The 17251-nt window shown below is 43.0% G+C and overlaps 1 protein-coding gene across 10 annotated transcripts in view; it reads left to right on the top strand.

Annotated features, from left to right (window-relative positions):
- PRDM10 (PR/SET domain 10) overlaps positions 1 to 17146 on the top strand; it is a 46004-nt gene extending 28858 nt beyond the window's left edge. For 8 of the 10 annotated variants that reach the window (XM_074851180.1, XM_074851179.1, XM_074851185.1 and 5 more), the window contains 11 exons: positions 2070 to 2417; positions 4172 to 4327; positions 5329 to 5508; positions 6294 to 6404; positions 7502 to 7702; positions 8286 to 8429; positions 9563 to 9733; positions 10999 to 11139; positions 11797 to 11965; positions 12605 to 12717; positions 13756 to 17146. In XM_074851180.1, coding sequence (XP_074707281.1) covers positions 2070 to 2417; positions 4172 to 4327; positions 5329 to 5508; positions 6294 to 6404; positions 7502 to 7702; positions 8286 to 8429; positions 9563 to 9733; positions 10999 to 11139; positions 11797 to 11965; positions 12605 to 12717; positions 13756 to 13992 — 1971 coding nt within the window. In that variant the 3' untranslated portion in view covers positions 13993 to 17146. Of the gene's footprint in view, positions 1 to 2069; positions 2418 to 4171; positions 4328 to 5328; positions 5509 to 6293; positions 6405 to 7501; positions 7703 to 8285; positions 8430 to 9562; positions 9734 to 10998; positions 11140 to 11796; positions 11966 to 12604; positions 12718 to 12765; positions 12916 to 13755 lie in introns of those variants that run through there. The other 2 variants (XR_012626497.1, XM_074851186.1) reach the window with 2 other exon arrangements.
- The last annotated feature ends 105 nt before the right edge of the window (positions 17147 to 17251 follow it).

The raw sequence follows: 17251 nt of genomic DNA, 5'->3' as shown, positions 1-17251 counted from the left end.
CTATCCTACTAGTCCTGCTCAAATAGCAAAGTATAAATAGCAAAGTACAGCAATAGTGGAGTTGAGAACTTGAAGCACATCTCTTCAAATATTTGTAGTTAGGGGGAAAATGATATACTCCTGACTCCAAGCAACACATTAATTTTTATATAGCACATGTCTGTCTTTCCAACTCAGTGTGACTTAACAGCAGATCCGTGTTATTTCCCATTGTCTCCACTTGTAAAATGGGGAATGGAGATGACGATGATTCATGGGAGGACTCATTTGGGGCTCCTTTATTAAACTGTTAGCTTTTTTCCTAGCAAAACAGCTGCTCTCATGTTCCTTTCTCTGGAATGAAAGTATAGGTTTCCCTCTGCAGTTCAGACAGTGAAAAGGATCATTCAGGTTCACTAATTTAATCTCTAGCACAGCATTTCACAGTATTCCCAAGCTGTTCCCTCAGTGCAGCAGAAGAGCTCCTAACTTTACTTTCTCAGTGTCAGCTGTTGGCACACACTTAAGGGACACAGCAAATGTCAGCCCAGACATTCCCACAGGAAAAGGAGAGAGGAAACCAGGGAAATCTGTTTGCAGAAGTCTTGAACATATCTCGTGGAGAAGTATGTAGTACTGAACGTGTGCAAGCGTAGATGCCAGCAATGTTCTAGTGCTATTTTTCTAACTGTCATGATGTAGAATCTGTGTGTAACATCTGAAAAGAGAAGACATCAATAAACGACAGCGTATAGATCTTATTCTGGAGAAGAGTTAGTATTCCTTAGGCTTCTTGCAGAGAAATGGCAGTACTGCAGTGTACTTTCAGCACAGCATGGGTGATAGTGTGCTGTGGGATTTCATGCTTGCAGAGGTATGTCTGACTTCCAGCTTTGCAGCTGTCCAACATAAAAGCCCTCATCCAATATTGAAATGCAGGCGCAGGGCACACTTGCCTGTTTCTACAGGCAACACGTCCAGCAGCATCTGTTCCTCCAGCAGACAGCGCCGGTATCAGGACTGGGATGGCTCTGTAACGTTTATCTGAAGGGGAAAAAGGGAGGAGGTATCAGTCATGAAACGTTACAGAAAAGGTAGACTGAAGGAAAGCACGCACCAAAATAAAGCAGGGGCTGAGAAGAGAAATTGTGCACAGTAGGCGTGGAGAAAAACAGAGAAGAGCCCAGTATATTAAATTTTAAAATTAATATTTGCACAACACACGTGTTCAATTCACAATATTCTTAGTGTCTTGCAATACCAATAAAAGCAATTTCAAGTTTGACTGTGTGTAACCAACAACCCTTTGAGCAGACAACAGAATCTATCAGGGTTCCTCCTGATTTAGCACCGGTGTGTTTGTCTTCTATCTCTCTTCTTCATTTTCAGGCTCTCACACATGATATATGCTAAATGGCAAAGACAGGCGAATTGCTCACAAGTTCTTACCTGCTGCTTGTAAACCTGCCATTCTGCCCCTGCTGTAATGTTTTGAAAACCATTTTCTTTTTGAAAATAACAAAAAGGTTTAGGCCAGCATCTCCTGAATGTGTGTTCCACTGGAAGTTTTCCAGGCAATGCTAAACCACCGCTGCACACCTCTGTGGTGATCTTTGGTGCAGAAGCTGATTTTTGTAAAGGGCTGTTGAATTTCATAAGCCCTGCTCCTGTGTGAAAGACAGGGCACTAGCTCGCTGTTCCTTTGTATGGTGGCTGAACTGGTGACCCAATCCCCAAAAATCAGCTGGAATTGCAGCTCTTCTCAGGCCCAGGTCTGTACTTCAGAGAGGACTTAGTTTTATTTTACAGAAACATGACATGATAAAGACAAAAGTTAGCTAAACTGGCAGAGAACAGGGACTGGAGGGGAAACTCCTGCATTGTGTTCTCCTAACTCGGTGTGTAACTGCAGGTATATCCCTTAACTTCAGCCTCCCCTTCTGTAAAATGGAGACAGTATCTATAATGCAAAAGCATTTTTTTGAAGTTTAGCCTCACTGATCATCTGGTATACTTGATCTTGAAAATATTTGTATGTGGAATCGATGTGTACTAATGAAAGCTAATGGTCTCTTTGACGTTTCTTTCAGAATGCAGCTCTTCAGCACCTGTTCATACGGAAATCCTTCCGCCCGTTCAAATGCCTCCAGTGTGGGAAGGCCTTCCGCGAAAAGGACAAACTGGATCAGCACTTGCGTTTTCACGGACGGGAAGGGAACTGCCCTTTGACTTGTGACATCTGCAACAAGGGCTTCATCAACAGTGGTGCTCTAGAGAGCCACATGAAGTTCCACATGGACCAGAAAACATACTCCTGCATTTTCTGTCCGGAGTCCTTTGACCGCTTGGATCTGCTCAAAGATCACGTGGCCATCCATGTCAATGATGGCTACTTCACCTGCCCTACCTGCAAAAAACGCTTCCCAGATTTTATCCAGGTGAGATGCCACACTGATTTGAAGCGCTCTGTGAATTTTTCAGTACTGTTCTTGTGTGATGCTGCATGTCAGTTCATTCTCACAAGATAAAGGGGTCCGTGGCTGTCGGAAATTAAAAAGGAGGAGTGACCAAGCATTGCTAGGTGTTGTCTTATGCCACTGCAGTGCTTTCCCCTAAATCATCAGATGTGGTACTTCAATCTGGCGTTAGGAGGCACCGTACTATGGGAGGGGTGGTCCCTTATCCCTAGAAAATGCCTAAAGCAGAGGTCCCGACTACTTTTGGTCAGTACAGATCCATGGTGCAAAAAGGAATTGTCTTTTGCTTGTACTTGAATACACCTTGTCCTTTGTCATTAAAACTCTGATCCACAAAAAAATGTGGTTTTACATCTTTATTCCCTTGACTGTTTTTGTCAGGATAATTCATTTAAACACCTTGCAGAAATGCCAGAACAGATCAGGATACTCTGCTTCCTGACTTCCCCCCTGGGCTTCAGCTGAGTACTTTATTCTTCTTCTCTGCACACTGCTTAGGAGAGGTTGCACTGGAGTACTGAGTAATGTAACTACTTTGTGCGGTGTGCAGAGCTGTTGGAGAAGATTGTTAATAGAGTTTAAGGATGCTATTTCGATGTTCAGTAAGAAAAAACTGAGACGTACCCTGCACGTATTCATTATCCTTCACCGGGACAAAGAGGTTGATACATCTTGCTGAGTTGCCTGTCTTAAACTGAAATGTAGAAATCCAGTTTAAGTAAAGTAATAGGAACTGATAAACTATCCAATAGGCTAAAGAGGAAAGGATGGGGAAAAGTGATTTACTAATATAATTCCCTCCGGGCAAAAACCTTTATCTTCTGTAGATGTTGAACAAGGAAAAATGTTGATGATTCAGAAATGCTGTACTGCAACTTCTTCCCCATAAACTCTCCCGTGAAACCAATCGAGTCAGAAGAAGGTCCCACGGCTTTTTTCCATCTATTCAGCTCTGTTTTGAAATTTAAAGACTATTTTTTCATTTGGTGCTACATGAATAATTAAGTCTAGTCACCATAGATTGCTGCCTACTTAAACATTTTGATGTGGAACAGATCAAGATACCAAGTTGTTCCACGTATGATCAGTATTAGAAGATGGTAAAGATTTAGAGATCCATTTCTTGAGCTTGCATTTCACATGTCAAAGCTCATTAGTTACTTTATTAGGGGGGAAAAAAAACCAAACCACTAGATGCTTGAAGAGGTCAAGGATAGTCCCAAATTATGCAAAAGTAATTGCCCTTCAGGAATGGCGTGCAAATGCTTTTCTGTCACAAGTTTTTTTTTGCCAGTTATAATTGCGAGCTCGTTCTCTCTGATTGAAAGGAATTAGTCCCTGCGTTTAGATTTCTTATAAATGAAGTAAAGATAACGGACCTCAGATGAACATGTTAACTCAAGGATGATTCAGTAAAACTGGTACATTGTGGACTTTTGCTGCCCATTAAGCACCCAACTGTGCAATAGCTGATGCCTTCAAGAATCAGTCTTGAGGAAACCAAATTGTCCATCCAGATGCATGATAAAATGTTTTGGCTTTGTTGGCAAGATATCAACTGTTCTGATAAAATACTTTTTAAACCAAAGCAGATTAGAGATCTCTTAAAACGTTCTTCCTCTCTTTTTCCTTTTTTTGCGAAGGATTTCCTAGACTGTTTTACCACACGCTCCTCTTTTGAATAAATTCCATTTTTCTCCAATCTGCAATTCTAGGTCAAGAAACACGTACGGAGTTTCCATTCAGAAAAGATTTACCAGTGTACAGAATGTGACAAGGCTTTCTGCCGTCCTGACAAGCTGCGACTCCATATGTTGCGACACTCGGACCGCAAAGACTTCCTGTGCTCCACGTGTGGCAAGCAGTTCAAGGTGAGATGACTCTTGACTAGTCTGTTCCCCATACAGGTGGAGAACACCACTCTTTACCCTCCTTCAAGTCAATAAGCTCACGTTCTCCAAGGTGGAAGAAACTAATGTGTAAACATGCTAGACTTGTCTGCAAGTCGCATGCGCCGCTTTGTGTGAGCTACAGCCTTCATTCCTGATGGACAAAGGGCAAGATCTGCTCCAGCATGCTCTGCTGCAGCAGGGTGTCTCATCTGTCAGATCTTATTTCTAATAATTTACTATTAAAGGAAGTTTCCATCTTCTCATTAAGAACTGGGTCATTATAGGCTCAATTGCCAGCTGCTTGGGTTGTATTGCTCATATCAGTTAAGAAAACTTCTCGCTGATATCAGCAGATTAATAATATTCCTGGCCAAGGTGCCTGTGTCCGTGGCATCCATCTTGTCAGCGCATGACATGCAGATGCCTTTCCAGATCCCACCAGAACAGATGGAGCAGACGGGGAGCCAGGTAGACTGTGGTGGCAGCAGCCTGCTCCTTGTCACTTAGCTTCTTACGGGATACTGAGGGACTGGATACTTTGGGGTGAAGAAGCACATTCTAGACAGTGTGTGTCCAGAGAGAGGCTGGATTGCATCTGGGCAGTAGGTTCCTCCTCAGTCAAGAGCATTATTTGATGCAAGTTTCCAGCTGTACAGAGTTGAGCACTAATATTTTAGATAAATTCAAAGAAAAAACCAGAGCGGTGGGGTTCATTCTCATGGATGCTGCTAAATTAGCATTAGTTAGGCTCCTGCTTTCGTGGCTGAGCAACCTCAGCTTAGTTTGAAGGATAAACCTAAGCCCAAAGGGTTCTTGCTGAGCTGTCCAACGCTGAGCATGCAACTGTATCTCATGGCAACACTGGAGAGGAAAAGCCAAAGAGAGATCTCTGAACAACTTACTGTGTGGCTCTTCCTTGTAGCGGGTAGTAAGGCAGTAACTGGTGATGATATTTTTCTCCCCCATTGCTCTTTCCCTAGAGGAAAGACAAACTGCGAGAGCACATGCAGAGAATGCACAACCCGGAGAGGGAGGCCAAGAAAGCTGATCGAATCAGCCGCTCGAAAACGTTCAAGCCTCGGATAGCTTCCACCGACTACGAAAGCTTCATGTTCAAGTGCCGACTCTGTATGATGGGTTTCCGCCGGAGGGGGATGTTGGTGAGTGCCTGTGTGCTCCAGCTTCTCTTGCAACTTCTGTACTCAATTTTGATGAGTAGCTGAGGAATAAAGATGGAATCCCAATGGCTGGAACACAAGGATGCTGTGAAACTGGGAGAATTTTACAGCTGAGTTGAGATTATGTATGTTTTTTACACCCGTGTGTCTTATCTCTTCAGCAGATGTGTGCCTTTATGTATTTCACTGCCTGTGTTGTCTGTCTGGTTGTCACGACCGTATTTCAATGCTACGTAATGCTGATTAATGTGTAAAGTATTTAACAGAACATGAGACTAATATATAGCCTAGTTCAGCCTTACTGCCTCAGTTTTCCTGACTGTGTTTCCTATTTTTTGTTTCTCTCCCTTCTTGAGGGGCCTCTCCTGGCCATGCCTGGTAACTGCCACCGTGTAAAGGGTGTTACGCAGCAGGAAATCTTATTTGCAAATATTTTGCGTGGGTTGTGATCTCTGCTAGCAAAGGCCTCCCTAGGCAGAGGCCCTTTACCTCGCTGTCAGCTGCAAGAGAGTTCTGGCAAGCTATTTTACCCCTTCCCACCTTACTTTGATTAGAGAAACTCTAAATGAGATCTAGCAAGACCATGTTTACCTTCAGCAGCTGACTGCGAACGCGCACTAACTCGTGCAGCAGCAAATGCTCCCGGTGCTGCTGGTTAGCGTCGCTACAGTTTTGGTTTGGTTGTTACCCATCTCTAGGAGAAAAAGCAATTTCTTGGCTTCCAGCTGTAATATGCTCTCTTGTTCTCTGTGTTTCTTTCTCCTAAGGTGAATCATTTATCAAAGAGACATCCAGACATGAAAATAGAAGAGGTGCCAGAGCTCACGTTGCCCATCATCAAACCCAACAGAGATTATTTCTGTCAGTACTGTGATAAGGTATGTAGGGAAGTCACCCCTTGGAGGGTAGCTCAGTCCTAGACCTGTATGCAACCCATTTGTCTCCGCATAAAACATCTGGCAGGGTTTGTAGCTTTTTTTTGAGGTGCTTGCCAGCAACATTCCTGCAGTACTGTCCAAAAAACATTAAGACAAAATGCACTTAGGTCAAGGCAGATGAATGCTAATTGAAAACTGCAGTTCTCCTTTTCTGCTATTTTTGGAGTTGGAAAACTTAAATACTATGATCCAGCAAGCAGTCACTCACCCTTAGTCCTGTATCACTTTTTGCAGCCCAGGATTAAGTATCCTATCTGTCTATAATTCCTGAACACTAATTTCTTTTGGTTTCTGTATCACTTCTAAACATTAGCCTCTAACCCTTTTATTTTAAGCTGCTTGCTTAGTCACATGCCAATAATTCCCAGTGTTCAGTGGAGCCTGAAGCTGCTTCTGTGCTGCTTCTGGGTTCCTGTTCTTATTCCCTCGCCTTTGCTTTTTATGCATGTGGGCCTTTATTTACCAGGGAGTGTATTCTGACTGTCCTTATCCTCAGTGCATTCTTCTGTGATGCCTCCTTCCTTTTGTTTAAAGGGGGAAAAAAATGGATGTTTTTAAATAATATCACAGAACATTCATTTGTTGATGTGCCTAAAAAGAATTTAAAAATATGTTGATTGCTGAAGACCATTAAAACAGTTTGATGCTCTGTGCAAGAGTGGAGGCATCAACCCTCATGTCCAATTAACACTGGACAAATTACAACTTCAGTGATCAGTGGCTTCTCTGACATTTGGCCTTCGAGGATTAGGCAAAAAAGATTTTCCTCTTACCTTCCTGTCCCGCTTTGATGTTTTATTGTGGCATACAACATGTTCCCAAGTGGCTTCTGCATGCTACACAAGAAGGAATTGCTTTTACAGGTTGATGAAACACTGGAAGGTGTAGGTATATTCATGCATTGCACTTATTTGGGGATTTCACTGAACATATTGTCTAAAGCAACCTGCAGACCTTCCAGATAAAGATAACTGGTACCTGTTTCCTGTGCAGACTTCGGGATTACCCAGTTTTCCTTCCAAATCTCTACCCTGCAGGTGTACAAGAGTGCCAGTAAACGCAAAGCACACATCCTGAAGAACCATCCTGGTGCTGAGCTACCTCCAAGCATCCGGAAACTGCGCCCTGCAGGCCCCGGAGAGCCGGATCCCATGCTGAGCACCCACACCCAGCTGACAGGCACCATAGCCACCCCTCCGGTCTGCTGCCCTCACTGTTCCAAGCAGTACAGCAGTAAGGTAAGGGGGTTGTCTCCTAGATTCAGAAAACAGCCTCTCCCTGGTGATTCTTTTTCACCATTCTCTCTGTCATTGGTCAGTCTGCAAGCAGAGCACTTCTATTCTGAGTCAGAGTGCTGGTTCCATGCTGCGTGTCGACAATACAGGCAGAGCCTGCTTGTTTTATGGCAAAAACATTCCCTAAACAGAGGGTGTGAGCTTAAAAGAAGAAACAGAGGTGCTATCTGAGTGCAGTCACAAATGGAAAAGCTTAGAAACTGCTCACTGACAGTTACAAGGGAGAGGAGTAGGGAAACAAAATGCAAAATGGGTGACTTCTGGAAGGGGTCCCCAAAATATTTGGCTGTGTTGGGGTAAAAAGCTTACAGGCTGTGATGTTTGGGGCAATATTTCAGTATGGCATAGCTCTAATCGGCAGCAACTTTGTGGTCCTTGTTACCTTCTCGCTGAGCAGAGCATCCCATAGTGTGAATCTTGATGCCACCTTACTGAGGAAAACCTAAAAACTACAGTCCACGGAGTTGTTAGATTTCAGTTGGGGTTACTGACCATGTTTCTAATGCTCTTTTGCATCTCTCTGTAGACAAAGATGGTACAACACATTCGCAAGAAGCACCCGGAGTTTGCTCAGCTCCCTAACACGATACATGCTCCGCTGGCGACAGCTGTCATCAGCTCCACTCCTGCCGTTCTAACCACCGACAGCACCACCGGGGAGACTGTTGTGGTAAGGATTCAAGATGTCTTAGATCAGGCCAATGGAGGGAAACAAACAGAACAGAAGCCCTCTGGTATAGCAGTCTTAGTGTTTATTTGGCAGACGTCGCTTTAAAGCGTCTGTTAGGATGTTATTTGAGATCACTTCTGTTCCTGAATCTGTGTTGTAGTTTTGCTTTGCCAGGAATTATGTATTTCTTTCTGGAGCTCTAAGGATTTGTCTCTTTTCCCTGCTCCGTTCCCTTCTTTCACTCAGACCCATATGCTACTGACTCCACATAATACTTTCACACCTGCCTAATTAATACACATCTTGTGGATTTTCACTGGGACTGTTCTCCTGAGGTGCTTGCAGTTCTTGGGATCAAGAGAACATGTCTAACGATGACTGGGGACTGGATCAAATTCTGTTCAGAGAAGACAACATCTCTCTGTAATCCTTTGGACAGTGCAGCACTGAGTGATATGAACCTCCAGTGGCTGATCTCTCACTGTTATTAATCACTGTTAATACCTCAGCTGCTACAGAAGTGAAAGCTGAGAATAGAAAATCAGTCTTGTGTCCTTTAGCTGTCCTGGGATGATGCATAGTTTTAAAAATCTTATTAACCACCGTTTAAAACTTGCTATTTGAAGACTGTAACTGGATAGAAGACTGTTTTGCTTGAAAATGGGCAGAGTCAACCAGGATGCTGACACCGCTTTGTTCGGTACTAAATGTCTTTACACACTTCAAAAATACAGTTGCCAAGAAAATTATCACTCTGGCAGGTGAGGAGAAAAGGTGGAATACATCCGAGAAGCACTCTTTTGACTTGGAAATTAAGTCAACCCTTCACAAAGGCAGGATTTTTGTTGTCTAATAGAATACTGTTAAGTCAAAAGATGAAAATAATTTTTTTATTGTATGTTAAGTTAGCCCTTAACAGTCCTGACCAGCATTTAGACAGTCCTAGTGGATGATCCCTGCGATTGCTTATGACCCCATCCTCTGTACACATGAAGCTCTTGTAAATAAATGACTAGGCCCAATGGTGTAAGTGTAGATTCAGCGTGATGAAAGAACTGCGGCCCTGCAAAAGCATTCAATCCAGTAGACAATACGGGGTGACGGTCTGTATCTCTCCTTCTCTACCTGCTCAGACAACAGATTTACTGACACAGGCGATGACGGAGATCTCCCAGACGCTCACGACAGACTATCGAACTCCCCAGGGCGACTACCAGCGAATCCAGTACATCCCTGTCTCTCAGTCCACAACTGGCTTGCAGCAGCCTCAGCACATACAATTGCAGGTTGTTCAAGTGGCCCAGGTGAGTAACCTGTTGGGTTTTCACCCCCTCCATATCAAGCCTGTGCTTTCTTGAGGCTGTAAGCTCTTGGAAGTTTGTTAAGGAGTAGTTACAGGAAGTGGTGCAGACTATTTTTTACAGATAAATTGCTAATGCATAGAGTTGCTGTTGTAAGCGTCGTGTTCTGGGCATAAATAGTTCTGCCAGTCTCGCCCAGCTTGCTGGAGACATATCAACACAGTCCTAACTTCATTCTACCCATCTGGGCACCTTTGCTCGTCTGCTCTAGGAAGGTTTCGCAGCAACTGGAAAAGTGGGTCAGTGGGTGACCCATTTTTGCAGTTGAAGACTCATTTATACTTCCTTGTTCTCAGTGAGCCAGAGCCAAAATTTGGAAGTACAGAAAGCGTTTGCTTTTTCCCTTCGTATCATCTAATGGAGTAGTCACTCTCTGTGACGCTCAACAGCCTCCTAAAAATAAAACCAGAATGTAACTAGAGTAACTGAACTGAGGAAAATAACTCGGGCAGCTGTAAGAAACTGCCGTAGCCTTCAAATCTCTCATCCACTGGGTGAAGCTGAAACTACCACGTGTTTGTGTTTGAATCTGAAACTCTGTGTTCTGTCTGCCCCCTCATTACAAATTAAGTTATGAATTTGGTTAGTAAAGGCCTAAACAATGGCCCCAGTTAATATTGACTGTGGCTGTTTTAACAATACAAGAGCATGAAAACTGATTCCTGCAGCTAATATTAATTTTATCAAGAACTCAGGCTTGTAATTAAACTACTCCAATTGGCATCATTAGCAGGTGTTGCTCAAAGAAAGCCTTTAATCAATAAGACTCTGAGTACTTGTCTTGATACAGAGCGATGTTAAACTGCGGTATTGGATATGCAGATCTCGAGTGTGTGCACATTTTATAGAAAGATGCTTACAAAGGAGGATGGTTCAGTGGTTGACCCTAATCCTGTTTTTTAGACCCTTTGATTTGAGTCCAGCTGCTGCCACAGACAGCTTGTATGACCTTAGGCAAGTCCTTTCCACTGAGATCACGGAGATGTAACCATCTCGGTGCCGTTACATCTGTTAAGTGTGCTGCTTTATCTCCCAGGAGTGTGAAAAGGGTAAACAGAGGCTTGAACAAGGCATGCTGCATGGCCTCACTAAGGCTCATGTCTCGTTGTTCCAGACCTTGTAACACAGAAGAGGTTTATGTGGCTGCTTCTGCAAAGAATTTGAAGTATACGCCTCTGCTTTGAATTTTTTTTTTATTATTTTTCCAGGCTACCTCACCTCACCAGTCCCAGCACTCCACGGTGGACGTTGGGCAGCTTCATGACCCCCAGACGTACACCCAGCACGCTATCCAGGTGCAGCACATCCAGGTCACAGAGCCATCGCCAGCAACTCAGTCATCGTCACAGGTATTTCACTCTTCTCTTGCAGGAAATGCTCTCCCTCCCAGCCTGCTCAGCTGCTGGCTTATTACAGGTGCTGATGCAGGAGACGTCTTTCCTGTGTCATTTAAAGGACCACACATGAAATGACTCTCACATGAACACCCCTGAAATCATCAAGTAGTTCCCAGATGTTCCTAGGGTGTATGGGGGTGTTCTGTTGTGGTTTTGTTTGGGGTTTTTTGGTTTGGTTGGGTTTTTTTTCCTAACAGTGTATACAAGGTAGAGATAAATGGCTGGGAACAGACAAATTTGCACCTTAAATAAAATTAGCCAATTGAAAGACGTAAATGGAAACTGGCATTCCTCAAATATTTGAAATTCAGCTCCTCATGCTGTTGGGTAGTATTTAGCCTCTAATGTCAGTTGTCTGCCACAGACTCTCTCTGTAACCTTTAGCAAGCAACATCTCTATTTCAGTTTCCCGATTGCTGCTTACTAACCATAGAGTGAAGCAAGTTGGAGGAGAGGGAGGAGAGCTTTGCAGTTCTTGTGCTCGATATGCTATAGAACCCCGCCCTGTGTTTTCCATTAATAAGAAGGATAAGTTTGTAACAGCACAGAGGTATGCAATCCTTAGTACACTGAGAACACTTAAACTTCTTTTTTTCTTTTTCTTCCTAGGTTGGGGGTCAGCCTTTGAGTCCTTCCTCACAACAGTCGCAGCAGGAACTCAGCCCCTCACAGATGCAGACAACTCCATCGACTCCAAACCAAGCCCTCCAGCAGCAGCAAGGATCTTCAGTCCAGCACACGTATCTTCCCAGCACGTGGAACTCATTTCGGAGCTATTGTAAGTGTCAGCAGTAGCTCTCACTAGTAGTCTGGCTAGTGTGTGGGACTAATGTGCTCCATTTCTCCAGCTACCAAATGGGATAGTATTTTCAGAGCTCGTTAAGCTTCATGATTAATATTCATAGAGATCTAAGATGATAAACTGTTTCAGAATGAAAATGGTTGTACAAGCTTTTCTGCTGTAGGTCCATAATGATCTGATACGTGGTTTGGGCAGGTAGACTGGGCTCCTTTAATCCAAGGAACTTGCCTTCAGCAAGAATCCATGTGCTGGAGAGCAACTTGTTCAAGTTTGAATGTGTGCTTGAAAGAATCACACAGAAGATAGGGGTGCTACGACAGACATGAAATGATTTCTTGTGTTCGTGCAACTCTGGATGGTGATTCTATGATTTCTTGGGTGGGAACAGGATGTGTTGTCTGTGCATGAATTACTAAATCCGCATCTAATGTTAGCTGGCATAATTCTGTTGAGGCCTGTAGAGTTTTCCAAGGCTTTACAGTACCTGAATTTCTATTCAACAGCCACTGTTTCAGGCTTGAAATCTTAATGACATAAGATACTCTCTTTCAAGGTGGTCTTTCAGTTTGACTGAAGGTCTTGGTTCTCCAATTTCCATTTTTTTTTTTTTTTTAGCATCTGAGATTCAGATGATGACCATTCCCCAAGGCCAGTATGTGATCACAGAGACTGCTGTAGGTACACCAGTCACCACTGTCAACACAGGCCAAGTGAAAGCAGTTACTCAGGTAAGGAAAACATTAATGGCCTTTTTTTTTTTTTTTTTTTTCATCCAGAACAATGTATCAGACTTTAAAGCCTTCAGTTTGAAGGTTGAAGGAATGCCAAAATGATGACTGGGGCACAGAGACTAGAGAATAATGGTGCACCTAAAGAGGTCCAGACTGTAGAGTCCAAAAGGGTGTTGGCTTTCTGTAACCATGGTGGTGAGTTCCATGCTGTGTAAAATCTATAGGCAAAACAGCTAAGAATTTATATGTGTTGTGTCCTAAACTAAGGAGAAAAGTGCTACTGGTCAAACCTCGTAATGTTCTAAGCTTCAGGTTATGAAATAATCCCTAGAGCTTCAAGAAAAAGATCTTTTTTTTTTTTCCCTGAAATAGCATCATATTCCTTTATGTGTTAATTAGAAATAGTTTTCTGCATCTTGCCATTTACAAAGCCCACACTGTCTGGTCCTTGTATGACTCCTTCAAATTTAATGACTTGGCTTAATCACATTTGCAGGACAAGGTATGATTTAGTGGATTGATTTGTCTTAAAAATATTTATGACTCAGCTGTATCCGTTAAAGCAAATTTCAGAACACTTTCCAGAAACATTTTGATAGCTTTGTTATCTATAGGATGACAAAACAAGAAGAGTTACTGCTATCTTACCTTGTAAGCGATCCAGCGTAAGGAGGCGGGCTGTTGTACATTGATACTGCACACTGGAACTGCAACTTCTGGTAGAACACATGGAAAACACAAAAAACTTTCAGAATAGTTGTATTTAAAGTTGCTGTTTTAATTTGTAGGTGATGGGTTAATTGTATAATTAGTTTGACCATTTGTAAGTTAACCCAATGCAACGTGCTTCAAAACAAAGGACAAGGGTTATGTTGCTCTCAAGCACGTTTAAATGAAATACAACTTAATTTCAAAGTTCTTTGTTCATACCAGAATACCTTCCAGCACAGCAACAGGAAAGTTACAGACTATTAGAACAGAAAAGTAACAGAAGATGCAACGATTATTACTTATTTTTTTATATTCCCCATGCAGACTCACTATGTGATATCTGAAGGCCAGCCTGATCTGGATGGCAAACAGAACTCTTCGCTCTCCAGCGAGGTACAGGTCGGCGTTTCCCAGCCGCCAGCCCACACGGATGCCCTGGAATCACAAACGAGCAGTCAGCAGCAAACCACCCAGTACATAATCACTACAACCACCAACGGGAACGGCGGCAGTGAAGTGCACATCACTAAGCCAAGAACTTTCTCAGCAGAACACGAATGAAGAAGCCTCGGGGTGTCACTTGCTTGTACTTGTCACCACCCCTGAAAGCCCAATCTATGGGTATCCTGGGGCTCAATATGTTTTAAAGTATATGCTCACTTAACTTCAACTAAAATCTTGGAGCTCTTGTTAATGCTTTAAGAGGGTTTAAGTCCCCGGTGATCATGAAGTACCCTCAAAATCCTTCTGGGATGCTATTTTATGCAGCTTTTAACAAAAAGGACAAGAGAAGTGAAACCTTTGCTTGCTCTGGACTTTATTTTTGGCATGTCTGCTGACCCTTATTTTTCCTTTTTGGAAGTGTCTCCAGTAAACAACTTTTTATTTGAATTTATGGGAAAAAGCTTGCCTAACTGAAGGCTAACTGGCAGATTGTTGTGTGTATATTTTTAATAGGAGCCGTTAAAGAGGAGGACATCATGTAAACTGCCAGACTATGGCAGAACTGCTTCCTCTGTTTCAGCAGCCAAGGTGAAAGGGAACGTACCAGCTCAACGCGAGCAGACTGCCTGGAGAAAACGAGCAGCAGCAGCAAAGCGGTGGCTCCTTGTATACGTGTGCAGGGATGGATATAACAATGAAGCTGTGAAGATGTGCCGAAGCAGTCCATTAAATTATTATTTTTCCAGCCCTCGAGAACTGTTTACATGCTGTCTATCCTGCCCTATTTGACCAAGCAGTTCCAGAAAGAAGGAAAAGTGCAGTCTTAAACCCATATCATGTGGAACAAACTGATGGAAATCAGAGTAGCCCGTAAGGGTAGTATGGAGCCACTATTATCTCTCTTCCCCTCTGGTATTTGCAGGAAAAATTGCCTTTTGGCTGTAAAAAAAAAAAAAAAAAAAAAAAAGGCTCAGCTTATCCTGCATAGCAGCTTCTGCTGTGACCTGAAGATAGTTGTGCCAGGAAAAAAAAATGAGGGTAGAGGAGCACACCTCTGAGGAGGCAGGGTAGCTGTCTCTGTGGCCACCTTGAAGAGGACCTATTTTTCCCCTTGAAAACTGGATGGAGAGCTGGTTACTTTGATTTTTCCAAATACCTTCTTAACAGCGCACTGTAATTCCTTTGGACAGTTCTGTAAAATGACCAGCCCTGGACTCAGGAAAAATACAGGAAACATGCTAGTGGACCACTGTTCATGGGACACAGAAAGCCATCTGTGAGAGTTGCCTGCTTTGGTAGACCTGGTCTATGTACAGAATTCTCATTACATTTAGGGACCAGGAGGAAGGGAAAGAGAAGGTTTCTCTTTTTAAGGCAGTGTATTTCTTTTTTTTCTTACATAATTCTCCTGCCCGGGTCGTCTTGGTTGGTTCTTTAGTGCATTCTGGTATTTGTAAGAATATGACTGCAACTCCACTGACTCCGATGGGATATACTGTGTATGTCTGAACTTCCCTTCACTGCCTGAAAACTCATCCCAGAATGTCTGTGCATAATAAGATACATTTATTTATAAAACAAAAGCAAAGAAGGATGTGTTGTCTTAACGGCCCTTGAGACTGAAGGACTGAGATTTTTTTTTTTTTGATTCATTTTCTCTTGTGCTGCAGTGAGTGTGAACGCAGGACTCTTGCATAAGAACTCCCAGAGATTTAGACGAGGGTTACCCGTGTGAGTAAGCGGTACAGGTGTTCACAGGTTTTGGGATCAGGCCTCACAGTTAAAGCTCTTAGACGAGAGAGAACTTCACACTCAGACTCAGACAAGAGGAAGTCTGGTTCCTTGCGGGCAAAGCCTTGTAGCAGGTATTGCTTTGGTAATTAACAGATCTGTTAATGTAGCATGGAAATAGCGGCCATGCGTGATGAGATAAATCAGATTGAAAATACTGGCAAGCTCAAAACTGGTTTGAGGTAGCTTTGAAGTGACTGGCTAAAATGTGGATTAATTTGTTCCTGGGATTTCGCTTCTCTTGCTGTACCATCGTACTGGGGGCATTAATGAAATTGGTAAAATTAACGAGGACCAGAGCTCCCGATTAGTCAAGTGCAGTGATGAGTGTCTTTAAATTCAGTGGATTTGGGAGCCCATTGACTTTTAGCAGCGTGGCCAAGTGACTGCAGTTCCCACTAATTCATTTGGAGTCGTGTTGCTGAGGGCTTCTGAATTAGTGTTGGGCGTTGAGATGTTGTTTGTGTGGGAGAAGAGAAGGGAGGTTTTGTCCTGGCTTGCTTCAGGCTGCTAGGTGATGTAATAACGAGTCAATAATGGTATGACTAGTAGGAAAATAGGAGGCTTGGAAATGGGATATTCCAGGTGGATACTGCCCTACAGGAGCAATTTTAAAGTCTTAAAAGGTCTATAGATGAACATCAGACTGGTTCCCCTCAATGATATTGCAGATGTGGGGTTTAAAAAATATTTTGCTCTATTCACCTTTGTTAGAAAGGCTCACAGAATGAGGACAATTGCACTAGTTATTTAAAGCTGAAAACTACGAGGTGTTCCAGAAAACAACTGTAAAAGAGCCTCTTTGAACTCTAATCTTCCTTATCAGAGATTCTGTTCTGTCCCACAGCAACAGCAATGTACTCGGTGATTCTTAAGTGATTCACGGGTTAAACCTCCTTGCAAAAGAAGCATCCCTGGAACTGGAAGTATCATAATTACCCTTCCAAAGTAAGGAACTACAGATACTGCACGGATGGCAGGGGCCTGCTTTTAGGAAAACAAAAAAAAAAGACAAGTTTGCATGGATTTTTTTCCCAATTTCTGCAGTGCAGAAGGTATAGGATTTATTATTATTTTTTAAACCAGAGCAACCCAAAGATTTATCTCTTGAGTAATGCCCTGCAGGAGCTTAAGTCTGGGTTGCTGGCAAGGGCTATGCTTTGCTTGAAGATGGGCACCGCTGCAGGCTCTTTGGAAGCGTAATGCTGTTCCTTGTAGGCATTTTGGGTCCGGTTCTGTATTTTCCTGGAGGAAAAGAAAAAAAGAAAAAGAAAACACACAACTCTGAATTTGCACCTCTCGGACTGCTCGGGCTGTTTTGCTCTGCCCCTTCTCTTATTTAACTGTGTATGTTTGTTGTACATTCAGTGACTGTTATTGTGTTCATAGTCTTGTGCAACCTCGCAGGTGTAAAAAAAAAAAACCCAAAATTAATAAATTTTTTTAAAAAAAAAAAAAAAAACCAACAAAAAAACCCAAACCACTGCCGCTGACCCGTCTGTTCACTGGGGCCACACTTCGCCGCCCTCAGCTCCCAAAGGTCGCTTGCGGCGAAGGGCTCTGTCGCGACAGATCGCGATGGCCG

This window comes from Strix uralensis, chromosome 26 (genome assembly GCF_047716275.1).
Source record: "Strix uralensis isolate ZFMK-TIS-50842 chromosome 26, bStrUra1, whole genome shotgun sequence".
NCBI classification, from domain to species: Eukaryota; Metazoa; Chordata; class Aves; order Strigiformes; family Strigidae; genus Strix; species Strix uralensis.
Note: the sequence above shows the minus strand (reverse complement) of the source record. Positions and strands in the feature narration are given on the sequence as shown.